General features: G+C 45.2%; 1 protein-coding gene across 8 annotated transcripts in view; it reads right to left on the reverse strand.

The window, feature by feature from the left end:
• Positions 1-5270: 5270 nt before the first annotated feature.
• Positions 5271-26663, reverse strand: part of LOC125704611 (rho GTPase-activating protein 7-like) — a 64383-nt gene continuing 42990 nt past the window's right edge. For 6 of the 8 annotated variants that reach the window (XM_048970433.1, XM_048970430.1, XM_048970432.1 and 3 more), the window contains 13 exons: positions 22443-22514; positions 21417-21498; positions 20275-20338; positions 17498-18735; positions 16600-16779; positions 14909-15071; positions 14343-14541; positions 12617-12830; positions 11352-11466; positions 9499-9693; positions 7495-7712; positions 7086-7259; positions 5271-6762 (listed from right to left, as the gene is read on the reverse strand). In XM_048970433.1, the coding sequence (XP_048826390.1) occupies positions 6663-6762; positions 7086-7259; positions 7495-7712; positions 9499-9693; positions 11352-11466; positions 12617-12830; positions 14343-14541; positions 14909-15071; positions 16600-16779; positions 17498-18735; positions 20275-20338; positions 21417-21498; positions 22443-22514 (3014 nt within the window). In that variant the 3' untranslated portion in view covers positions 5271-6662. The remainder of the gene's footprint in view (positions 6763-7085; positions 7260-7494; positions 7713-9498; positions 9694-11351; positions 11467-12616; positions 12831-14342; positions 14542-14908; positions 15072-16599; positions 16780-17497; positions 18736-20274; positions 20339-21416; positions 21499-22442; positions 22515-26663) is intronic. The other 2 variants (XM_048970431.1, XM_048970436.1) reach the window with 1 other exon arrangement.

Below are 26663 nucleotides of genomic sequence, written 5' to 3' on the forward strand. Positions count from 1 at the left end.
TTGGAAAATCTCAACATTCAGAAGATTTTCAGAAAAAGGGACAGGAAGCCAAGTAGCCATTGTGACCTTCTACGACTTATTATATCCGTGTTATTTATTCAGATTTCACAGTGAAACTTCTAAGATATGCTAGGACTGGGAGGCGGCTTTTTCCCCATTGTTAAAAAAACATCATTAAATAATAATAGCCTTATCGGCTGGGGCTTTTGTAAAAAGGACTGTATTTTCTGTAGTAAAAAAATTGTTTGTAATATACACAACCAAAACCCCACCTGTAAGTATGAGTATGAACCCGTTACATTGTTGATTTTTCTTTAGACCTCGGTGATGAGACCACGTTGGGGCAGATGCGTATGAAGTCTGCAGAAAGAAGAAAATGCACATCCATTCTTGACTGGGTTCATTGTACAACGAAGGCATCACATTTTTGAAAAAGCTCGGCTCTCCCATTCGGAAATGATTATAGCTGCATCTCCTTGTTTACAAAAATATATATACTGTAAAAACTTGGATCTTAGTGGTTTACTTGCTGGATATCAATACTCTCGGCTTTAATATTCAAATCAGCTTATGACCCTCTTAGGAAAACATTCAGGCTTTTGACACAAACACATCTCTTATTTGAATGTGGCTTAAATGTACCATGTTGTTCTCTTGGCAGGGGTATACTTTACGTTTCCCTGAGCCCAAGCAGAGTCTGTGTTTTATGTCGTTCTCTCTGTTCTCTTCCGTTCCCCATACTGCCGGTCGTCTCCCTCTCTGAGATGCTGCTGATCAAAAAAAGCATTGAAGTTACCACATATCTCTGTAGAAGCCAGTTCATTTCCAATACCGGGAGCAGCCAAAAATAGCTTATTGATTGTGTAACACCTGTTTTGCATTTAATAAACCGCAGAAGACGGTCTCTTGCAGCTTGACGGCCCCCACGTAATTGTGTCACTAAAAAGGTCTTTCAGTTATGGAATGCAAAATGGAGTCATGTAAGTGTTGATTTTATCGGCAGGTAAGAGAAATTAAGACATTATGCTCTTATTTTGAAACGTAGCAGATATTTTATTGCATTTTGTATTTATTGCTTTGTATTTTTCAGGGGGCAGATAACTTAGACTTTCATGGTACCACAGGGTCCCTCAATTCTGGACCTGGAGGGCCAGAATCCAGCACAATTTGCAGATTTGCAGAACTGGCCCACCCTGTTGTACCAAATGAAAATAATAAAAAAAACCCTGAAACTTGATTTGCAAGGACCTTTTTATGAAGACTTCAAATGTGAGTGGCTGTAAGGTGGGCATTGTATGGGTTGGATTGAGAGGACTGCAAACCATAAGACTTGTTCCATCGTGCAGAATCTGTTGGCGATTGGCCAATGGAGATGAGCTCCCTCGACCGACCTTGGCAGAGATGAAAGAGTCCTGTTGGATTGGCCTGCTAATGTCTTGATTGATTATTTATTTTCTGATTTACTGTTTTTCCACTGGATCTGTCAAACGACGTTGTGCAGATGCAGGTGGGAGTCAGAACAAGGACAACAGATGCAGGTAAGATGAACAACTTCTGCAGCGGGAATTTCTGAGAATCGCAGAGCGTGACGCCTGCTGGCAAACGCAACCTGTCACAGCAATATGTAGAACCAATAGACTGGAAAGAGTGACACAGCATGCGCACACGCAGGGTGTTCATTCATTTTGCCTTTCCTGTAAATATAATTTTCAATTTCCAAAGAAGAGTCAAAGTAATTATTTTTATATAAATGGTGGTTAAAGGAATATAATAAACCTCTGGGGGTGGAGTGTTTAGCACTGTTAACTCACACCCCCGGGTTTTCAAGTCTCTGCCATGTCTCTTTGTGTGTGGAGCTTGCATGTTCTCCCCATGTCGTCGTGGGGTTTCCTCTAGGTACTCTGGTGTCCCCCCACAGTCCAAAAACATGCTGAGGCTAATTGGAGTTACCGAATTGCCCATAGGTGTGCATGTGTGTATGAATTCTGTGCGAGTGTGTCCTGTGATTGGTTGGTGCCCCATAGCATCAGACCCCCATGAACCTGCATGGGACAAATAGGTATAGAAAAAGGATGGATGATGGTTCTTCTGCTCAGATTTACCCAGCATGCATTTTGGGTATTATGTTAAACTGATTTATACAGAGTAAATGAATGAAAAGTAATCACCTGCTTACAATGGAAGCAGAGGCCATCCGACTACAGGAAAAGGTTGTTCATGATGTGTATACAAAAATGGCATCCTCCCTCAACATCCATGGTAAATTCCGGCTCTGGGTTCGATATTCCTTTCTCTGTCTGTAGCCAGGGAGCCCAGTGGCAGATGTTGTTAGTAGTTCGATGACTCATCACTAAAATGGAATGTCCATCCAACATGACTCTGTATATAATTATGAATATGAAGCTGATAGCATATTGACTTTATGCAAACTTAATGCATTCGTGCTTGACATACATTTATATAATCACATATATTCAAATCTATTCCATTATGCAATCATATGTGAACTCTGCAGCATGACTGTAGCAATGGATCTGGTAGTCATCACAATGTCCCAGTTTGATAAATTCCAAGTTGCGGTACAGGGAAATACATGTGTGTCAACCTGGAGGTGTATGAAGTAGGCAGGGATTTGGTTCCCCCTGGTGGACGAAGCTGAAAAACCGGGTAGCCAATAACCTGCATATGCCATCGATATGACGCAATTTTCTACGCTGTCGTCTCCATTGGTGGTAAACAGATTCTTCCGCTATGCTCTGCTGGGGTCCCAGAGCAAGCCCTTTATCTTTCTCAAACAGTCCAGATGATTCTCTGGCCCATGCAGTTTATCAAGTAACAGCCGACTTAAATAAACGTTGCCTTAGAAGTGTTACAGGAGGCAAAAGAAATGGAAAGACTCTGCTTTGGCTTCTGGCTGTAGAACGCTGGCAAATCACGTAAAACCTCTGTTTCTGCCTAAAATATAATTATATGTATCAGTTGTAGCTTTGGGATAGTAAGAAATCCATCGTTATGTTGAAAAGAGTTATGATGCAATCCTGCTATAATCGTGCACGCCGGCCTTCATTGGGACCTCCTGCTCAGTTTGGCACATTTTGTAGTTGGGTCCCACTGCAGGGTCTTCAGTGGACCTTGGCTTTCTGTTACTGATGGAGTTTGGCTCTCGGGGATCCTTGCAGTAGACCGTCATAGAACATTTATTTGCTGAGGTATGAATCTGTGACCCTTGCTGCGTTTCTTAGGTTGTAATCGTGTGCTGTGTTTCTCAGTGATTCGCCACCCTTGACAGGAGGGTTGGTGCCATAGCAGAACCAAGATCTCAGCAAGACAGTTCAGGATCTCTGTCAGGGCACAAGAACAACAGTGTTGTGCTTCCAGATCTTGTAGCCTCGTACCCAATGCTGCCTTCTGAGCGACCGGGCTGGAGTAGTAGGCCTGCAGACTCTCAACACCATGGGGCCCTTTAGCACTGCCTAGTGGCCTCAGTCCTCTCCTGGGTCTCCTCATGGTCCTTGGAGGAGGTATACTCCTTGGGGGTGGGGTCATTCCATTCCCATAGGCGTGGGAGTGTGGACACAGCCCAGAGCCAGGGGTTCATGAAGGTCGTGAAGCAAATAAAAGCAGCGAGGATGAGCAGCGCGAGAGGGCGAAGCAAGACGATTGGCAGTGCAGACAAAGCCACACCCCCAAACTCCACAGGGCCTTCGGGCCAACCAATGAGGTGCTAATGTGAAGCTATCACGTTTTCAGGCAAGGGGAAGTGTCTGACATCATGGTTCTGAGCTCCAGTGTTAAGCACAGACTTTGGTGTATGACAAAAACAGCTCACTAGCACATTATTATTTGATGCTTTTATCCGTAGCAATATTTAATTAAAAGAAAGATTTTAATTGTATTTCTCAAAGGTGAAGCAAGGCTCCACTTATAACTGACAATTTTTAGATTGCCTGTCCGTCTATAGCAGTGAATGAATTTCCTGCAGTATGTGGTGAGTTTTAAATTCCTTCCGCTTTCACACGTTTCCTGTATCCTTTGAATTGTCATTTTGCCGGAGTATCTAAGATATCCGCTATAGAATGTTGTTAGAACCTCCTGCTGTGGGAGGTTGTGTGAGTGCAGCATAACACCATGTGATGTGAGGGAAGGTGACTTAAAGGTGAACACGCCAGACCCTGCAGTAGGAACAAGCCTTGTGATTCAGTGTTAAAGGAGACCTGACCACCAGATGGCGGTGTTGGGCGGCTTTTATTTGGAAAACTTCGTCATGGTGTACCATTGGGGCGCTATGCAAACTAGACATTAGTCCATCACAAGCCACTAACCAGTATTGTTTAAAGTCTAGAGCGTATTTTCAATAAAAATACGGCTCTGGAAAAAAACCAAGAGACCACTCACTGTATTTTCTTTAGCAGAAGGCTACACCGTGATACAGGCTGCTTCCTGGCTCAAAATTTCTAAGCCAGCAATACACAAGCACAAGGTGAAGCAGGAGACATTGGGAACAACCAGAAACCAGCCAGGTAAAGGGCGGAAGTGAATTTCAAATGCCAGAGATGACCGTTAACTTATCTGACAGTTTCTCATGAATCAGAGGGTGATGTCAAGTAACCTTTAAAAGGAATATGGGAAACATCAAGTGCAGGTGTGAAGCGCACTGCCAGGACAAGGAAGAAGCCCTTCATTCATTCATGAGAAACAGAAAAGAACCAGGCTGCAGTTTGCAAAAAATACAAAATATTATTCCCAGACCCATAAATTGAGAAATGAGTGAAACGAAAAATTGTCATGTGGTCTCTTAATTATTTCCTGAGCTGTATACTGATAAAGTCAGTAAATCTGGGGTAGGTTTCTTTGAATAAGTGTATCCAATATACAGCATTTAAACTACTGCCTGAAACACATATCAAAAGATGACTTTTAAGACATAGTAACAACTTAGAAAACACATTTCCATCTATTTCAGCCTCACAGAGGTTTGGCTAAAAGCCCAGTGCGCTTAACATTGGAGTATCGTATGCAGATGTCAGTGCATACCTCTCTGTGAGTGTAAATATATGTATGCGAGAATAAACACCCCCCTTGTGCGTAAATGCATGTCTGTGAGTGCAAACACATCCCCACTGGTGTAAATAAGAACTGTGAATGACCAGGCCTCATTCCAAGAAGATGAAATGGCATGATTTTCCCAACATGAATTAAATACAGATGTTAATAAAGCCACCATATAAACAAATATAAATCAGCAAAGTAATATAAAATAACACAGACAATTTACTTTAACTCATTTAATAGGGCACGTAATGTCGGTGAACTGTACAGAAAAATGCATATAAAATGATATATCGTGTATTTACCTTAACTTAAAGAATAACATTTACAATCAAATGCTGTTCCTGTTGAAAATGAATATCTGATGCATAAATATCAGAATACTTCAAACAAATGTTCATAGTCATGCATTACTTTTATTTTGTCTGAATCCTATTAATGTATAGAAGTTATGCATCATGTACAGGAAGTGAAGTAAATATTTTTGCAGATATCTAAATTTAACGTTTATTTTGCATTAACTTCATGTTGCTTAATACTGATAAAATGATACCGAAAACTTACATATAGTATTGTCCTTTGATATAAACCTGACTTTTCTCTGCTTCACACAGAATAAGATGCAGTTATGGGTCTTTGTGTATTGGACATTATTCTCTTTACAGTAAAACCTGTATAATAACCCCTTTATAAAAGGACAGATACATTTTAATTTAAAAATCCATAATTTATATTTTCTTTATATATACATATATATATATCAAGATACAGTGGTTCTTTCTCAATGCATTAAGTCGGACCTACTCTGAATTCCATTTCTGTAAGACATTAGGAATAATGATCCTTAAAGAATGATTTTTTTATTGATAAATGTTCATCGCAGTTGTTTTTGTAAACTGCTTTCAGATGTAATGCATATCTACTATTGCTTGTGAAACACTTTCCCAGCGAACAATTGGAATAACATGCACGGAGCTTCACTTCTAACAGGTAAAGTATTTTGAATAAATCTTACAAAAGGCTCAATAAGTTCGTACTTTTTTGCCCAAAGATATCGTGTTACTCACGTCATAAAGGCTTCATTTGGACTTCTCAACATGAACAAGTTGTCTTGCTCATGATTACCCTGCGAGATTATACGCACACTTCTCTCCCACATTTAGTCTGTCCATCATTACATCTTGCCTTAAACTTCCATCAAAAGTATTACATACCAGCGCATTTCCTGCATAGCCTTTTACAGTAAAATAACATGTAAAGCCTTCCCTGTAATGCATAATTACATACAGGGTTGAGTGCAGAGTAGAATACATACCTATACGCCCATGCATACATATATAAATACAAACTAGTAAGTGTATTCTCTTGCTTCTCAGAAGCAGTACTGCCCCCTGCTGGACAGCTCAGGATCATATTGGCCTACATGTGGCTTGCCCTGTAGCCTGTTATTCCAGCGAAGCAGCTGAATGTTTGCAGATGTGATCAGAGTCTGGGGCTGTTTTTTCTCTGTGTGCAAAAGGGTCCTCCGTGGAAGAGCAGATTACGCTTTTCTGCACCGTGCTTGCTACGAGCAGAAGAGACATTCCCCAAAAGGACTGCCACCGGGTGGAGGTTCATTTCTCTGTTTGAGCCGTGAAGGAATCTCGTATCCGCACCACTTCAGCCGCACACAGGTTTCCGAAGATCTTACTGTAATACTCCGGGAGACGGCCCCTGTGTCCAAGAGAAGGAGCGAACAGTAAGCTAACAGTGCCCCCTAATGCTGAGAAACGTGTTTCCTCCTACTGGTCAGGATTCTTGGTACCTCAGACTTCAATCTGATGTCTCAGACACTTCCCTCTGTCCTTATCAACTATACCCATCCAGACAGACTGTCACATGACCAGCTATATCTCTCAGATCTATGAGTAAATCCAGGCTTTACTTTAACACAGGCAGGAACAAGCATTCACTAAAATACACTGCTAAACATCAGCAGAGCCTCCAACAAACCCTGCTTTCAGGTAGGTGTGTGTGCTCCTGGACTTGAAGCTTACCTGCAGTCCACCCTTGAGATATATGTGAGACGAGACCGTCCAGGACGGCTAGGCTCAATGAAGTAGCGGGCTGTCAAGACATTAACCCGCACGCCCAACATTGACGCCCCCTCATGGTCCACGGAGGTACAGACCAAGGCACAAGCACCCTTTGGCAGGTCTGTCACCCATGTCCTAGCAGGAGAAAAGAAGCAATAATAGATTAACAAAAGGTCTTTAGTGGGAAATTCAACCATTTTGTAATGTTGTGGTGCGAGTCTGTGAGAACAGCAAATGCATCTCAGCTGAACATAGGCAAAGTGACTGTATCCGAGCCGAACATGAGCATGGTAAGTGTATTTGGCTAGATGAATAGATCGGATAAGAATTTGAGCATGGAAATCTTTCTGAGCAGAATCAGCTTGTATACCTGAGAAGGACATGGTCACGTGGAGGATGCGGCGCCATGCTGTCCCGCCCATACTGATACACTTCAGTCTGTGCGTCCAACGTTTCCAGAACCTGGGCCTCCAGAAGGTCATCATCCCAGCGGTGCTGCTCTCGCAGCAGCCGGGTCAGGACCTCCTCGGGGGTTGCTGGCACCTCTAGAGCTGCCTTCCAGAACCTCAGCGGAACTCCATCCTGGACCTTTTGTGTAAAGGGATGGATCAAAGAATAATATATAAGCAAATGGAAAGTCAAGAACTATGTGCACCGTGCAGTGATGACTAAATGAAGCTTCATGAACCATTTGCTGTATTTTCTGACACCACTAGATGGCACTCTTTGTTCAAGATAGGGCTCAAAACAAAGAAAACCAAGTGCATCATCTAGTGGAGTAAAAAAATACAGCAAATGGTTCATGAAGCTCCGTTTGGCCATCACCAACCTTATGCACTTTTTCTCAGCGCACAGAACTCAACCAAGCTCAGACTTGGAGTGGATCTCGGCTCCTCAAGCATGCTGAAAGCTGTGTGTGGCCGCCGAGAGCCTTAATGATCATTTGTCCTTACAGGGCCAGACAATCGCAAAAAATTGACAAAAGACTGAGCCATAAAGGGAATGCGATGGAAACTGAAAAAGACAAGGATGAGTACTGAAGAAACTGTGCATATAAGTGTGCATTGGATTTAGCGACTCCGATAAGCAAATTCTAAACCCAGCAGCTTATCTGCGTGGATGAGATAGCTCCCTTGCTGTTCACTGTGGTTTATCTCTTGCTTACAAAACACGGGTACTTTCTCTTCATTTAACAAGCAAACTCCGGTACAAAGCTACAGCGGAGCCAAGCAATGTGCCACATCCCATGTTGAGAAGGCTATTTTTGAAATGTAATGGGTTATGTATTACTTGTTACCCCGTTAATAATGTAATAAGTAATGTAACTATTCTGATTACGTCATCAAAGTAGCATAACTTATTACATTTGATTACTCTACTAACATATTTTTAACCTGGGCAATAAATATGAAATGTTAAATTTGTCCCAATGGCTTTGCTGACCTGGATTGTTTGGAAACATTCTGAAAGAAGGTATTTCTGCATGGGTAAAAGATACAAAGCAACAAAATGAATGTTACATTGTATATATAGCCTTTTTTACTGAAAAGAATATATTCAGTTACCCCTTTGTAATCACCAACATATTAGTAACAGTCAATGGAGCGGACTACATTTACATTAATTTTGTAATTTAGTTACGTAATGACGTCACACGTAACTAGTTACTCCCCAACACCGACTCCAGTCCCAGTTAACAATGGACTCCTATCTCTTAAACAGAGGAAGGAACAGGGACCTGATTGTGCTGAAAGGAAAGCTTGTAAGCAGCTGGAGAAGTTGGCCATGGCTTTAACCATCGAACAGTGACAAACTGGAGGATGTGTTCTCATGTGAAAGGCTGTGCCGTAAGATGCGGCGGGGACACAGAATCTGGCTGCCCTCTGCGCAAGCCAAAGGGGGGGGGGGGGGGGGGGGGGGGGGGGCACCACGCTGAGAAGCCATGAACTGTCTGACCGCCCAGGTGTCACACGGCCAAAGGGGGGGGGGGGGGGGGGGGGGGGCACCACGCTGAGAAGCCATGATCGGGGCAGATCTGAGCAGCGATGACAAACTGCTACCATCAACACCATCCTCTGAGCAGATAAATCACCGTGCAGCAACTGTCCTGGGGGATTTTCTGCTGCTAATAAAAACTGAGGCGTCGGCCTTAATGAACCGTACAGAAGAGTAGACTGGATCCTTAACGATGCCACTAGCAGTTCAGTGTGTGGCAGGATGCACCCGCACACGGTACGGTACGGTATGGGTTAGGGTTACCGTTTGTTCGTGAAAGGAACAAATGACCAGCTTAGCTGCTGTACGCAGGTTAGTGCATGGGGGTGAGGGGTGAGGTGTATGTATATGTTCGGTGAGTTCGCTATAGCCCAGATACCTTCTTGCTCCCCAGCTCTGCAGGCTCCAATGTCGACCGGCTGTCATAGCCCCGGAAACGGTCTTTGGCCTCCTTCAAGAGACCATCCAGACTTTCCTTCAGGACGCCCCCGTGGGTGGTCTGCTTCCCCTGTCCTGGGGGTTTCAAACCCTGATCCGTGTACGAATTCCTGCATCGACTCATTTCTTCTGGAATCTAGGATGAAGAGCAAAAGCAAAGGGGTTCAGATGGAAGTTTGCCTGATGCAGTGAGAACGTTTCCTGGCCTGAGAGAGACTGGGTAGGGCAGAGGTTTTGGGTCCCACTGAGCCCATAATTAATTAGCCAGCGTTATTTGTTGGCAACCTGAATTTGCACACCTGAAAATAAACCAAACACCTGTCTCAGCTGTGTTTGTCCTAGTAAAAATATTTCTGTTTATTTTATTCTTACTGAAATTTAAACAAATCAAAATATATCATGAAATGTTTAATCATTTAGGAGCAATGAACAACAAATTAATCTGAGATTCTTTTAAAGAATCCATATTATCCATAAAAGAGCAAACTGTATAGGTTAACATAACATTTTAAAAATCTTCATTTGTTTATATAACACTAAGTTCTAAGCTTCTTACAGTTTCATTTGATTTAGCCGATAACTTCAAAAAAGCTAATTAATTAAGCTCATCTAAAAGCAGCACTCAAGGCACACAATGCCCCAGCTGGAACCTGCAGAGGATGAAGCCTGCAAACTTATGAACAAAACTGTACACAAAGCAAGTCTTCTGTCTAATCAATAAAGGCTTTGCAGGGGGGGCCCTATAACCAGAAGCATGTGGCATGAATTTATTGTCAACAAATACAATTGCATGTATAAAAACCCTTGTGTCCAGCCCTGTATTTTCCACTGTCCTCTATTTTGCATTTTAAGTCCTGTGTAATCCCTCCCTTACCAAGTACTGCTTGCATGCCACACCGTGGTCCTGGGAATACACGTTATTTCTTGCCACAGTATAACGGCCTACGGATGGTACGGCAATAAAGCCCACTTTACTTGACTTGACAACGATGGGATTTCAGTCCATCAAAAGGGATACACTTGAATTAAATAATTCACCAGAAAGCATTCATTTGCCAAAATATTATTTTTTAAATTTTAACTTGGGGGAGGAGCCTGGGGCACCTGGAGGAGACCCTCCGCAAACAGGGACGAACGGCAAGACCGCCGGAGGAAAGCCTGCGTGGTGGGGGGGGTGCGAGGAGACAGGGCTACCCACTAAGCCACAGTGCCGCTTTCCTTTTAATTCCCAGTTTCTTCAAAAACTCTTCAAGCTTTTCACTTATTTACCACATACTTATCGCTACTCAAAGAGAATAACTCACTAAATTCTCAACATATTCAGCATTTTTGGAAATTTTCACAAAACTGAAAACATTTATGGCGTTTACACTTTGATTGATTTTCAGGGTACTCTGCGCGTCGCATCAGGCATTCAGCCATATAGCAAAATTATGGGTTAGATCCCCCCCCCCCCCCAATATGTTTGCTCCTGACCGAGGTACGTAGATAGGTAATAAAGTACGGAGTTTCCATTTCCAGACCCTCCTTCAAAATTCATTTTTGGCTATGGTCCTGTATCACGTCATGGAGGTCACAGGGTCACAAGGTCATGGGTTGTTGCTGGTTAAACATTTCAGATTCTTTCAGTCTCAGCTTGCGTTTAAACAAATAAACCGGCCAGATCCGGTACTGTGACACGGTGGCTAAAGCCCAGACGATGCTGATCTGGAGAGTTTCCCAGCATTCCTAAGCCTGGCCTTTGAGAAAGAGATCTGCGTGGGGGTGGAGGAGGAAGGGATGGCACAGCCTCACCAGGAAGATCTTCCTGCACTCTGAGATCATGTGGGCCAGGCCTTGGGTGGCTGCCAGGTTCTCATTCAGGTCCTTCTGGTCCGGTTTTCCCAGGCTCTGCTTCCGCTGCATCACCCTGTGCAAGCAACGATCCAGTCAGACACTTCCTGCGACTAACACAGGACTGATGCTGCTGCCTGACGTCATTCAGCATTTATTTAAACACCTCTACTGCTGCACTGTGCGAAGCTGCTCATAGAGACCCATTACTTTAACTTAAATTCAACAGGCTGCGATCTCATTCACTCGGTCCGACACATGTTATACAGTAAAATCCCATTATAGTGGATTCGCTTATAATGGACAAACAATTCGGTCCCCAGGGCCGCTTTTAGCTGTAGTTTTGTTCGCTATAACGGACACGCAGGCTCCGCCTACAAGGCGTGGCGTGCCGGTGATATCCAGCGCAGATACGTAGTCGGGATTATTAATAGTTATGCATCTGGTCAGGTAAAGTTGGATTACTGCATGTACAATATAATAATCTATACCACAAGTGTGTCTGCAGGGGTGTGGCATGAGTAAATGGTGTCCTGTAGTTGTGTTCTAGGCAAACAGCAACTCTGGACATAACAAACTATGGATATAACGGACTGTTTTGCCAGGTCCCTTTAAGTCCGTTATAACGGAATTTTACTGTAGTCTGATTTTTTTATTTCATTTGAAATCTCGTTTTGCTTTAGCTAGCTCTCCAGTGTGGATTTATTCATCTTCAAAGTATTTATTCATTTTGTTTACTTTATTTTAAATATTTCTTAAATATTTGTAGTTTTTATGTATTTTATTTTCAGTTTAAGTATTGGTATTTTGAATTCTAGGAACAGACTGAAAGTTGTCTGCAATCTTTAGAGAATCCTGCAAGAACGCACAGTGCCCATTACGTGCTAATGTACCCAAAATGGGATAAAATATGTCCCAGGTATTATTAATTGAACGATAATTTAAAAATGAACTAATCGTGACTTAATAGCAATAAAATTGTAAATTTCATGTTTTTATTTTATTTCAGTTTCTCAAGCAATATTTGTAATTATTGTTAGTTCTATTTTTTTCATATATCTTTATTTTGGTTTACAAAAATGAGTTCTTACAGATTTATGATAATAACCTTGGTCCAACAGCCGTACCTACACACTGGATAAATTCTTAAAGAGTGTGTGGGCCCCGTCGGTGGGACTGTTCTTGTTTGAGCAGGAGTCCAGTGTAGGGATGTGGCGAAGGCTTACCTGCTGGTGGAGCCGTCTCGCCGCAGTGTGTTCAGGTGGAAGAGAGAGGGAGCCAAGCACACGGCCAGATTGGTGCAGGTCATCTGGTTATCGGCGGCGGCACCGGCGACATCACTCAGGAAGTAAAGCAGCGTCTGCAGCGCCTCCCTGTGATGGTCAGGCAACAGCAGCACGGCCGCACGGACGGCCTGCAAGCGCTGCTCTTTGGGGATATCTGCGGTGGGGGGAGAAGGTGGGAGGGGGGTCACTTAGGGTCTCTGCAGACGCCTCCAAACAAAGCCATAAAGCAGGATGCTTAAAATATCAACAGAGCCGTCATGTGAAATAATTACGACGGACAAACAATTATATGTAACTACAACAATGTAACAACTGGCTTTAAGAACCCTGCAGTGTTCAGTACCAGACTACAGATGCCAGAATCTTTCTTTAATCCAGACAGTCACACTTAGAAGCTGTTTAATTGGGCTCCGGGAAGAGTTTGGCTTTTGTATTGCATCGCACTAAATCTGCCACAGTCCTACTTATTTGGAACACATCAAACATTTTTAATGCTTGTTTTTCCCTTCCAATATTTTCCCCTTTAATAAAAGTGTAATATTAGTTATAGACGACCCCGCCTTAAAGATCTTCTGAGGGCTAACACCACATTCGGGCATTTGCAGCAGTCAGGTGATGTAATGGTAGGGAAGTTTCCTCATTAAAAAGTGAAGGAAAAAAAAAAACCAGATTAAATCATAATTACTATTACGCAAGATCTATTATAAGATGCGGTTTATGAGAAAGGTCCTCAAAATATATGTTTTATGTGTGGAAGGGAGAGAGAAGAAAGGCATTGAAAAATAAGCATGTTTTGCGTGTTGTGGTAAATTTTAACAACCAGCACAACAAGGCTTCCCGTTACAGCAAGCGGAGAGATATTCTACTCAAACATATGGAGTCTTTCTGAAGACAACACACAGGAGTGTGGTTAGGTAACAGCTTAAAGGCTCCACAATAATAATAATAATAATAATAATAATAATAATAATAATAATAATAATATCCGGGAGCCTATCCCGGAAGCAATGGGCATGAGGCAGGGAACAACCCAGGATGGGGGGCCAGCCCATCGCAGAATAATAATAATAATAATAATAATAATAATAATAATAAATGAAGTCAGACAACAAGATGGCCAGCTATCCGCATTGGTCGATCTGCAGCAAGTTTGGTGCAAGGAGAAGTGCCTCAGAAATGTGCCTGAAACACCAACATTAGTAACACAACCATCATGTTGGACATGACAGTACAGACCAGCTAAACCATTTCAGCATAAATCGGATGTAGTGGTTCACTTAAAAAAGGAGATGCAATGCCTGCTGATCGGTGTAGCAATCCCAGATGACTACATTATCATGCTCAAGGAAGATGAGGAACTGGGCAAATGCAAAGATCTAGAGATCGAGATCAGCAGGACGCGGGGCACCGAGACGGTAATGTTGGTAATGATCAGAGCTCTAGAAAGGATTCACCAAGAACCTTCACGAGCTCCCTGGTCACCACACAGCACAAGAAGTGCAAAAGATCACACTGATGAGAACTGTCCTCCACAAAGTACCTGACTAATTACCTTAGGTTCCTGGTTGGGACACAGACCACCCAGTGGCTGCGGACCAAAGCCGAAAATAAGAGAGTAAGAGAATAATACAAATAATAATAGTAACAAAGCAGCCATGCTACTCACACTGGTAGATCTGTAGGAAGGTCTCTCCTAGCTTGCTGGTCAGCAGAGGCTCGGGAAGATCTCTGAAGTACTGCTTCAGCATATCCGCCACGTCGTAGGCCGACTGGCCCTCGTAGCTGATGCCATCGAGGCAGGCCTCGTTCATCTGCCTGAGCGCCTGGATGCGCGACTTGACCCCCGACTTCCTGAACAGGCCCACCTGCGGGAGTAGAAGTTACAAAATGCATGGGAACTGCCGTGAAGCGCCCGGGGGTGTCCGCGTCGCTGAGAATTCACGGGCCGTTAGCCTGTCCTTCACAGCTGCTGGGGAGCTCTGCCCCAGGGCCCTGCTGATGGCCGCACTGAGGCCAACGCACTGATATCCTGTTGCAGTTTCTCCTGCACCATTTCCACTCTGCTTCACATGACATAACGGAGACACAACGGACTGTCGGAACAGGGTTTACGTCATTATTCGGTCAGCTAGCACCTGCGAGATGAATTTACGTAGACTCAAGGCGCACCAGCTGTTGTGTGGAACCAGGGAGCTGGGGGAGGGGGGACTTGTCGATGGACGGGGTTCTCACCTGGTCCAGGCATTGGCTCCGCAAGTAGCGCATAGCTTGCTGGATGCCCAGGGGGAGGGGCTGTCCGCTGTGCTGCATGTTCAGCTGCAGAGACACGCTGAAGACACTCCTATCCCGGTAATCCCGCAGCTTGGGTCTCTTCATGAACCGGGGCAACACCCTGCTGGGGCAATGCCAAGGGAACGCCATGAGGCCAGCAACTTCTCTATCTCTCTCCTATCTCTGCATGCTATTCCCCTCACCTGCCTGCACAAATTAGTCCCTCCATCTCTCTGAGTATCCGTTACTGCCTCCACATCACTCTTGCATCCTCCCATGTAGCATGACTGTGATAAACCCCCAGCCAAGCTCTGTGTGGACAGGCGGTGTCCACTGCCTCTTGCTGATCTTCAGTGCCTTTGGGGGCCCCCGGTAAGCGGGGATGTGCTGCACGCTGAGCACATACATCAGGCACCAGCGGGACAGTTGTCAGTAACAGAGAGGGACCCACACCTGCATTCACTAATTGGACCAGATGCACATCTGGGGTTGTAATCTTAGAACCTCAGGACCAAGGGTGGGGGAGGTTAAAGTTCCAAATTAAGAAAAAGCCAGATGAATCATTCTATTGTCCACCCCCCCCCCATTACAGTGTATTTCCCATGGGGCTGCTTGACTAATCTTCTTACTTTTGGGAAGCTTATGAGTTTATATATGTAGAGGACAGTTAGAAGAAGGTCTAGGCAATGACACAGCTAGTAAGATGAAAAGGATCTTTAGCTTTGATTAGTGTGAGGGGTGCTGCAGTCAGGCTTCGGAGGGAAATCACGCTGAGATTAAAGGTCTCGGAGACAGGGCCGATGCAGTGGTGCAGTGTATAAGAAACTCAAAGCGAGGGGTATAACATTCTCATATAGAAGGGCAAAGCAAAACTGAAAGGTTTTGAGATGAGACCTAGGGGGTATTCGATGGAGGATTTCTTGCTTAGCCAGATAACTTCTTGGATTTAAGGTCTGGCTAAATAGACTTTATTTTCGTTCCCTTACATTTAGCCCAGGCTACCTTAAATCCGACAAGTTATCCGGCTAAGCAAGAAATCTTGCATTGTGGAACAGCCCTCAACAACGATATAAAGTCAGGCTTCTTCATCACATGTTATAGTACTGGAAACCAAAACTTCCTCAGTCATATAGTCCAATGATGGATTTTCATTGAATTAAAAAAAATTCAAAAATGTATCCCATGAAAATTTGCGCTTCAATTCAAAGGGTAAACCTGAAGTAGGTCAGTGATGAAATTCACTACTCTGATTAGAGAAGCAAACCTCAATCAGCAGGATTGGGGCCATTCCGGAATGCAATCATCAATTCCAATCCAAGTCAGGAAAGGGAACTGGAGTTGGAATTTAAATCTCCAATTCTAACTTCAAATTCTGTTGCCCATAGTTTTTTTCCCAATCCCAACTCCGGTTCCATTTCTTGATCTGGATTGGAATTGAAGAATGCATTCCGGAGTGGCCTGTTCATCAGCGGTGTCTCCCATTACTTGTTTTCTCTCCTACCGCTGGCCCCGGCCCTGAACGACTCATTAACCATGCCCCATCCCACGCTAGACTCCACCCCCACCATAGCCCCACCCACTCAGTCTTGACTCCACCCAACAACTATGCCTCACCCATTCCACCCGTGACCCCGCCTCCATCTCACACTGACCAGCTAAGGCTGTGCTTGTGCCCCGGTGTGTGCTTCTCTAGCAGGGCGGTGAGCTTCAGCAGAGCCAGCTTCTGCAGCAGATTCATCTGAAGCACAGACTGGGAGCTGAGCTGCAGGGGGGCAGAGGGGAGGCTGGCACGGTGCGAGTCCTGGAAGCTTGGCCAGCGCAGCTTGGGGGGCCTGTAAAGGAAGCAGGGGGCATGAACATCGGGGTACGACTGCTGGGGATAGAATGGACGGCTTTGTTGTTTGCGCTGGTCATTAATATGGACTAGATTCATTGTGTGCGTCACCAAAACTCTTCCAAAGGAGCCTGAGCCCAGAAAGAGGGCATGTGCAGCATTGTATTAGCCTGAAATCCTTCTGTACTGAGTACATTTTATCTGCACTTAAAAAAAAACTATCTACTATATTCTACAAATAATCATAGGGTGGTTGTACTTATCAAGGAAACATATCTTCTTAGGGGATTAAAAGGGTGCACATTGGAGTGGATTTCCTCCTATTTTCTGTTAGGTCCCTTCCTCTTTACTGTAAGTAAAATCTTAGTATTTGCCCTTATTTTGCTTCAAAGGATGGGATCTAGGGTAAGAATCAAGTAGTTTGCTGGTCACAACAACATGGTTCCTGGTATACTGTGCGACCTCCCTGAGATCCAAAGAGCATTTAAATTTAATTAATTAATCTGATGTTTTCACCCAAAGCAAGCATCAATAAAGGGAGGGATTACTTATGGGTGCTCTGTGGGATTTGAACCTACAACCTTTACCTTGGGAACTCATTTCGCTACTTGCTGAATTACAAGAGCCATGTAGAATACAAACAACATAACCCTGGCAAGAATGGTTCGGTTACACAGACACAATCGCCAACGTCAGGTTTAAAAAATGGGACTCGCCTGCTTGGCCTGGTCAGGGAGGCTCCCACGCCAGAGTCCCTCCGATCTCGACTCGCCAGGCCCTCCTCCTGTTCGCTGATGTGGGCCGCGCTGTCCAGGTCACTGCTGCTCTCCGCCTCCTCCAGGTGGTGCTGCAGCGGCGAGTCTAGGGCGGAGTCCGAGTCAGCCTCCTCCTCGGCCCACTCGCTGACGAACCGCTGCAGGCCGTCCACCTGCCGCAGGATGTCATCCAACCGCGGTTCGGGGAGATCCGTTCCAAGGGGCTCGGGGGACACGTTATCGTACAGGCTGAGCCGGCTGTCGATGGAGCCCGCCGAACCGCTGCGCTTGCGTGACCCCCAGCCGCCATCCCGTTCGCTCTCTGACCGGCTCCTGTAGGGGGCGACGCTGCGGCATAGTGCCTTGGGGAAGGTACCTGGCTTGTGACCTTCTGGGATGAAGAAGATGATCTCTGCCTCCTCCTTTTCACGGTCCTCATCCAACGTCCCTGTGTCTTTGTACTTCTGCTTCTCCTCTTGAGTAATGGGCAAGAATTGGGGCAGGCTGAGCAAGTCTACTCCATCCAGCAGGGCAGCAGGGTCCAAGCCTTCTAGGTAGAGCCCGCCTCGCTTGCTGGCGTTGTGACCAGAGCTACTGCGGTTACGCGAGCGAGTGATGGGGCTGGGCGTGCTCACGACGCTGCTGGCTTCTGACTGGCTACTGCTGCTGCTCGTCTGGGTACAGTAGGGGGCGCTGTGGTTCTGGGCCGGGGGGCGGCCCTGGAGGCTGGAGACGTCCACACAGCGCAGCCGACGTAGGGCGTCTTCATGCAGACCCTCCTGTGGTACAGGGGCACTGATTACCGGCCTCGACGGCGTCTTCCGTTGCTTGGTAGAGGAACTTCGCAGACGTAGGCTTTCCATCCTACGTAGGAAGCTCTTGGCCCGGGACCGTGCGCTCCGCCCCATCGGCCTGGAGCTAGGTATAGCTGGTGGAGGAACATCTCCTGGCAAGGAAAGGCCTTCAGAAGAGCGGCTGGAAGAGCCGGTGCCTAGGCTGGGATGCCCGGGATCGGTGCTGCCCGAGCTGCTGTCCATACTGTGGAGGGAAACCACCTCGGACAGCTCGCTCTCAACGCTGACCTCGGCAGGCTGGCTGCGGCCGTCCAACTCGGCGATCCTGGACCAACGTCTGCTACCCCTCTCGAAGGCCCAGCGGCCGCTGATGGCACAGGGCTCATCCTCATCTGAATCTTCGTTCTGGGTCAGCATGAGAAATGTAGGGAGTAGGGAGACGATTAGCGACTGGGAGAGTGGTAACTGATCAGGGAAACCTCACCAACCTATCAGCTGTCCCTGATCAAAGAATTCTATTGATCTTGGGCTGATCAAAGAACCCTGGGAATTCTGCCTGACCTAATTATCACAAATCCATAACTAAACTTACAAATACTTTAAGATAAACCTGAGATAACACATTCCGAAGTCCAAATTTTTAACACAGATTTTTTTTCCCCAGATTTTCTATTTATGTCAAATTTCCAGGTGATGTGAGACAACATTTTTTATTGGTGCACTATGTTATGCAACAAGTATAATCTGGTTAATTTACCAATTGAGGAGAAAATGATTAGTGAAGAGGGTACTATGCTTTACTTATCTTTGTCAACATCACAAGAATCCCATGTGGTTCTAGTTAATCAACAACTGCCCCAAGGGCAAGAAGAAATTCCATCCTCTCTGCATAACCTATAAGAGTCAGTCAGGCGCAGGGGTGGGGGTTGGGGGCAGAGGCCACAGGGTCAGCTCACTGCCCATAGTGACATTGAGATAAGGCCTCCATGGAGACCGAAGAAAGGAAACCAAACTTTTCTCCAGGAAGCCACGACGGCCTGGTATTGGAGCTCACATTTTCATTTACAGCCTGGGACCTTGAGCTTTGGGAACTCAGGTACGCTGCCTGTTTAACACGTACACCAGTACGCGGGTAAAGCATATCTTAATGATCTAGCAGATAGGCTCTCTTTACAGCTCCTGATAAGTGCCCTGTGGTTGAAATGCCATTCATTCCAGTGGGAGGAGCCGGGCTGTCACATGACGTGGGTAATCACATTCCAGCGACGTTTAGAGCTGCACATTTATTAAGTGTGCAGATAAGCTCCCTCGGCTATGCGGCGGCCCAAGCTGACCCTAAAGGTCAGTGCATGTTGCTGGTCCTCCAGACTCCTTAACTGGCAGGTCATTCCGAGCTGGGAGACTGCCGCTCATCCAGACAACTAGATCACATCTCCCCAAACCTCAAGATGCTGCAAAAGGTCCTGAAAAGATGGCCCAAGATGGACACTCCCTGTATGAAATATTAGGTAAACAATGTCTAGGCGGAGAACAATGAGGCACATTCCTCCCAACCATCTCGGCCAACGAAGACTAACGACAAAGATCAACAGAGCAAGAAGCTCATCCAGTAATCATCCTGATGACCAGAACACCTGGAGAAGCATAAGAATAAATATGACCTTCATACAACACTTTTTATATGTGAGAAAAGCAGTCAGAGATGGAAATTCCAGGTCCAGCAAGTAAAAATCCAGACCAATATTTTATTTCAACCAATCAACTGCGTATTCTGAGAATGTGTTTCTTTATGCCCAACTGGTTGGTTGAAACTAAATATTGGTCTGGATTTTTACTTTCTACTGAACTTTCAGTAGAAAGTAAACTGAACTTTCTACCTCTGAATGCAGTACTGTAATAGGAGGGGGTAGGTGCTGTAAACAGGGCTGCAGGTGAAGGGCTTACCCGTTTCCTTGGGGGCGTGATCTCCAGCCTCATCATGGCGCACTTGTTAAGGGTGGCCAAGCGTCTGTGACACACGCAAACAGAAGGGGAAATGAACAGGAAAACGGGATCGCATTTACACCAAGTAAAAACCCTAAAATCAGCCTTACAAATGCAGACCCGGTGGTTCACTAGTGAGTGGGAAAACCGCTGCCATGGAAACAAATGTAACAAACAGAGAGCATATCCCCCACGGAATGGTGTCCACCTGGCCTGCCTTCTGACGTGAGAGCCAGGCTTCGGCTGACCCTGAGTGATGTTTTCCAGATGTCCATCGCTTGTGCACCTTAAACTACCGCCTGCTTTTCTTGCCTGTGCATTTCTCATCAAACTGGTCCGAACCATCCAGAGGCTGTCTTCCGTTGGTCTTTCATGTTCATTCACAAACACGCACACACACACACACACACACACACATGTAGGGTATACCTATCCTTATGGGGCCTGCTCATTCACTTCTATGGGAGAAATGCTAACGCTAACTACCTTAACCCCTACCCTGCCCTAACCATAACCATAAGTAACCAAGAAAAATACAAGAGTTTTTGCATTTTTAGTTTTTTCATAGCAGTCACTGATTTGTATAAAATAGAGTTTCCCTTATGGGGACCAGAAAACCGGTAAGGGAAAATTTTTTTTTATTTATCACGTTATGGGGACATTGTGTCCCCATAAGGATAGGTATACCCACTCACACACACACACAGACCCACACACACAGATTTATAATTATATATTTGTGGGGACATTTTTTTATTTGGAGAAAAGTCTAATCCCAACATGACGACCTTATCACTTGGGAGAAAACATTCTTAGATAAATGTGATGCTTCCGTTTGATACAGGTGAAGGAAAGAGCAAACGGGACAGCTGAGACACAGCAGAGACTGAAGCCCCTTGACTCGTGCTGGGGAGATGGGGACATTTTGATTAGCTTATCACCTTCTGCTCTCAGCAACATGTCTGAAGTCTGTGATCTTCTCTTATCAGACCGAACCCCCTCCCGACTGCGCAGGTGGGGAGAAGCCCACCAGCTGCCAGCCGGAGCCGTTGGCCAATCGCGTGCTGGGGGGGGAGTGGCCTGACGAGGCTTCGCGGTCTTACCTGCAGAGTGCGGCGATGGCATCTCGATCCAGGAAGTCATGATCCCGGGTCACGGAGGAGATGTCAATGGGAAACTGAGCGTCTGAGGTAGATGCAGGGGAGGGTGCAGGGACATGGGCGAGGGGTTAGAAGGCTAGTGATGAATCCCAGAAGCACTTCTTAGACATGAGGCATTTTTGGGTGGGATGGCGGGGGGCAGAGGGTAGAAGAATGCACCGGCTTCCCCAGCCACGGCAGCTCTGTCATCAGATCTTAGAGAAGCCCCCTAACCCTAACCCCCCCCCCCCCCATGAAACTACAGAGGAAACGCATCTCTGCTAAGCAAACACAGCTGCCAGACAGAGGCCTTCCATGTGGGGGGAAGAGTCAAGTGCTACACTGCTCTGCTCACAGGAAAAGGTATAAAGGGTCATGAGAGCAATGCGATGATGTTGGCAGACCCCCCAGGGGTGACGCCTTACCGGCTCAACTTTCCCTCCAGTTCGCCTTAGCACTGACAAACAGGTCGCGCAATAACAAATGACAGTTCATTTCTGGAGCTGGTCTTCACTTAATATGGAATGTAGCATGGAGACAAACCAGAGCTCAGCAGGGGCTAGACAGAGAGAGCGCCTCCTGCAGGAAGGGTGGCCACAGTGCACAGATTCACCCCCAGGGCTGAATTTAGGGGGCTGGGGTTGAAGTCATTGATGGCCACCTACAGCATGTACCATTCGGGGCCCTGGGCCACTGGCCAGGTTACCCTGCTCTCTCTCCTCATTCATACAGTCCTCACTCCATAACTCAGTATTGTGCGTGTTTTTAAAATATGACAGCATGGAGGGAAAATTTTAATTGCTGAGAATGAAGGACACGATGATTTGGGGTGTGGGGGGGGGATCCAGCGATACAGGATCAAGCCCGCTTTGTAAAGATGCAAAGATGCCGGTTATAAATCACCATGACCACCAATCTGACCACCCACAAGTGGTTTGAGTGCAGCTGAGGTCAATGGATTGGGGGGGGGGGTGGGGGGGTGGCCGTTACCTTCGTAGAGCTGCGCATACTGTGGAAACCCTGCCGCTCTCAGCCAATCACACACCTCCTTGGCCTCTATCTCTGCGAGAGAGAAAAATAAGGTAACCTGCTGTTAGACATCTCCGGAGAAGAAAATTCCAACAAACAGTCTGTTGGCACCATAGCAACCTAATTACCCTGAACACCTACAAGCCGATCAAGGACAGAAAAGCTCCTTTTCATTTGACTTCCTCAGTGTTCAACCCACAGTTCCAGCATGAGGAGTATTTCCTGCTTCAGGATTAGCAGCGCGGTGGAATCGATGTTATCGCTGGCCACTTGTGACCGATTTCCTCTACGTGACTTGTGTTAAAAAGAACACCGCCTTGAAAGATCTCATAAATGAATATAACACAACAAAAAACACCCAGCCAATACTGAAGCCCTTTATATCATCCTTGCAGGGTGCTGAATTTGCAGAGAATCTAGGGATTATGAAAGGCCCCTTTTTCACGCACTGCCCTCTTGTCATGTGGGTGAAAAAGTTCACATGAGAGTCATGGGAGCTAGAGGAGGCCTCCGGTGAAAGCAGGATCAAGGCTGTGGGAGTAGTGGACCCCTGACATGGAGGCCCATTACGCCTTGCCAAGTCTTACCATGCTTCAGTTTGATTCAATGGACACTGTGCTTCACTGTGCTTCACTAGGGTCCTGTTTGGTGCTTCACTGAGTCTCATCCTTCAATAATGTTTGTTTCAAAACGTCTACCTAAATGTCTCTTTCCTGTCAGGAAAAGCCCTTTTCAACAATTTCACTTAATGATAATAAAAAAAACACACAATTCATTCCAGTCTACTCCATGTGGAAACCTTCCTCAGTTCACCAGCAAATATGCAGAAAAGGCCCTCAACCCTGACAAGGACAAGTGGATTATGGATGGATGGACTTGAAGAAAGGCATATTTTGACCATTGAGGTCAGGGTGTGATGGAGAGGAGAGCAAACAGTGAGGCTGGATGGATCTGTGTGTTTTGGACGCATTTACATCTGTCCCTGTACACAGACCATCCGTATAAGGGAGCTTAGTGGCTCTTGAACCTGCTCGGAATTAGTCAACATTGTGCATTTGGCCCAAAGAAACGACCACTTGTGATGATCACATGCTAGTACCAAAATAAAATGTGAATAAAATGTGATGGTGTACAAAACAAAGAGAGTAGAGCAATGAACTGTGTGGTCAGTTAACTTCCAGTTGGGCTCAAATGGAAAAATAAACAGAAACAGACCAAAAGAGAAAATGAGTTCTTAGCAAATTTATATTAATTTCTCTAGTGAGTAAATGATAATTAAACTTGACTTCATATACAGGCTTCTCTGTTTAGTTAGTATTAACTTTTATCACATCATATATCCATGTCTTTTTGAAAAGTTCTCTCAGCCACATAAATCTGACAAAGTCAAAATTGTATCTATCCTGCACAATACATTGACAGGAAGTCTTGAAAAGCTCAGAAAAGTGGATGTGCATTTAAGACGGCCGAGTTCACTGTGATCTATTAGCCGCTTGCAATGAAGCTGATGGCACCCAATAACGCTCATCACAGACAGGCACCAAGTGGGTATAACCGGAAAGCACAGACAGCATTTTCATGGAGACACAGGAAAAATAAAAAGATAACATATCTGGGCCTTCTGTTATGCCATTAGTAAGGGTGACGATTCCTTGGCAAATGCAGATGGATCTTATCCACAGCACGATAAATATAAGATGAGTCAGAGTAGCAAGAAATCCAGAAATCCACTGAGCAGAAGGAGGATAAAATCAGCTATAAGTCAGATCACTGCATCATTGATCAACACAACAAGGTTTAAGAACCGCAGCAGCCAGCCTTATTTTCAAGGGAGATCTTTATTTAAGCCGTGTTAGACTAAACAAAGGTGCAATTTATCACAGTTCTGCCAGGTTCTTGCCTCTAGAGAGTGTCAGTGGTGCTGCTGTGGGCGGAATCTTACGGCAGTACAGAAAGGACGCTGACATGACCGCATGAACAGACGAGCAGCCCTCAGTGCTCGAATGCAGGATCAGCCTGTGTGTTTGTGTGGGGCGTGCTGCTGTATTGTCTACAGATTTCCAGGGACGTCAAGTGACCTCATTTCCCTTCTCCCATTGGTAGGAAACGTGTGAAGTTGTTTACTGTACGAGACTGTCCTGTACTGCAACCCTGCCCATTTCTCTCAAGGCCAGATAACAGACCTGCCAACTCAAAGAAAAAAAAAAATCGTCCGGCAATTGTGAAGGTTTGAAATATACTATAATTCTTTGCTAAAATAAGTGGAGGGCAGTCAGCCAAATACTGTGGACTTCCAGAGACTTTTAAAGCAGGAAAAAAAGCTAATCATCTCAAAAAGCACATAGTTCTTTATAGAATTTAAGAGGGCACTTAGGAAAGAGACCTCGCAATAATACTTAGCTGCTGAAAAACCCATTCAACACGATGACAGTAAAAAAAATGTAAAAAAAAACTTTATCAGGAACGCATAGTTAAAACTGTGAGAGATAAGAGGGAACAGGAATTGTGTAAGAGAATCAGTCGAGTTCCTGACGCCTTCCTGGGCTCTGCATTGGATGCTGGAAATACGTCACACAGATGATTGACAAAAAATGCTTGCGAGGCTACAAGTGTTCAGGGGAGCAGAACTCCGGAAGGTTCCGGTGCTGTTAATGGTGTCCCACTCAAAGCCATTCTCCAAACGAGTTACCACAATGGATCCCCATTTTGCTAAAGAAAAATAATAAGTATACGTAAAAAAAAAGCACAATCACACACACACACACACACTTAAAGAGAATGGCATATTCATACTGCAATTTTGAAATATGAACATTTTCATACCAGTACTGCTGCCATAAAATTTTGTGGCTCCCACTGTATCCATGACAAAATTCAGCTACCAAGATATTTTCCCATGATCAGCACCTAAAATTACTCTGCACCCCCTGTGTCCCCCAACAGCCCCCGACTCCTTCCTGTCGCAGGAAACTCTCCCCACTGGGGGCCAATATTTACTTGAAGCCACACTAAGACCTACGCCAGACTCGGCCAGGCTGACTCGCATGGGGACAAGCGCACGTCGCGGCCGAATGAAATGTTTTGAATCAAGACAGCTTATAGCTTATGCGTGTAAACGATTGCTAAGGGTGGAGCCTTCAAAGAGTTCAGTGAACCACAGAAGGATTTAGATTCAGTATTTTCCTAAGAGAACGTTATGTTCATATAAAGGTCCTCTCATATTCGCCAGAAAAGTGTGTAAATATCCCCAGGTATAATTCCTTGCAAATGATCCAAACTTAATGGTTTGTTATGCTATTATGTTACATTAGGGAGGTAGCTACGAACACTGTGCCCTGAACATTGTCACGTAGCATTTCGTAAAGATCCTCTTAAAGGTCTGAGCTCATGGTGTTTCAGCCAGTGGCTGTAAGAAGAACATTTTCATAGCAGTACCACCCTAAGCAGATACCGTGCTTAGTGTGTATTAGGTCCTTCTTCACATCTCAGTGAATGAATACAATCACACAGCCATGGAGCTAAATTTTAAAGACCCTCTCGTCATACTGAAGAGCCCAGGAATTCTGGAATTCTGACATATTAACAATCTATGTCTTTGAACACAAAGGTCACGGTGAGGGGGTGGGGGTGACTGACCCTTGGTACACCATTGCTGAGCAGTGACTGAATCTCTCAGGTGATTGTGAGGCATGTTAAAACCGGCACTTGGGACCCTCGCCAAGCCCACTTCCACACTGATCCGCTCGGCCCCAGATCCACAACCACAAGCCGTTTGAAGTTACTCCCATGGTTGCAATCTCCAGCCAGCTACACACACGGTTACAAACAGGCAATACAACTAGTTTAGCGGCAGATAAAAAAAAGACGCAACACTAAACAGAGAGTACACCACATTACCAAAGGGCAGACATGCACAAAGCATGCAAAGCATGTCCGCAAACAAGATTCAGCAAATGCAACAACGCAAGATGCAATTCAAAGATGACTGGTGAACAGAACAAGCAATAAGTCATGATTGGTCTTCAATAATTAATTGTAGATATCAAATATGTTTCGCAATATGAGGTTTCAGATTGTTTATGCCACAATTTTAATCATTAATGCCACCAGAATACCTTATTAAATATTGTATCTTCACCGTAAAGTTCTCATAACCCAGCAGTCACGCTTTACTGTATTGGT

The sequence above is a fragment of the Brienomyrus brachyistius genome, chromosome 12 (assembly GCF_023856365.1).
Source record: "Brienomyrus brachyistius isolate T26 chromosome 12, BBRACH_0.4, whole genome shotgun sequence".
NCBI classification, from domain to species: Eukaryota; Metazoa; Chordata; class Actinopteri; order Osteoglossiformes; family Mormyridae; genus Brienomyrus; species Brienomyrus brachyistius.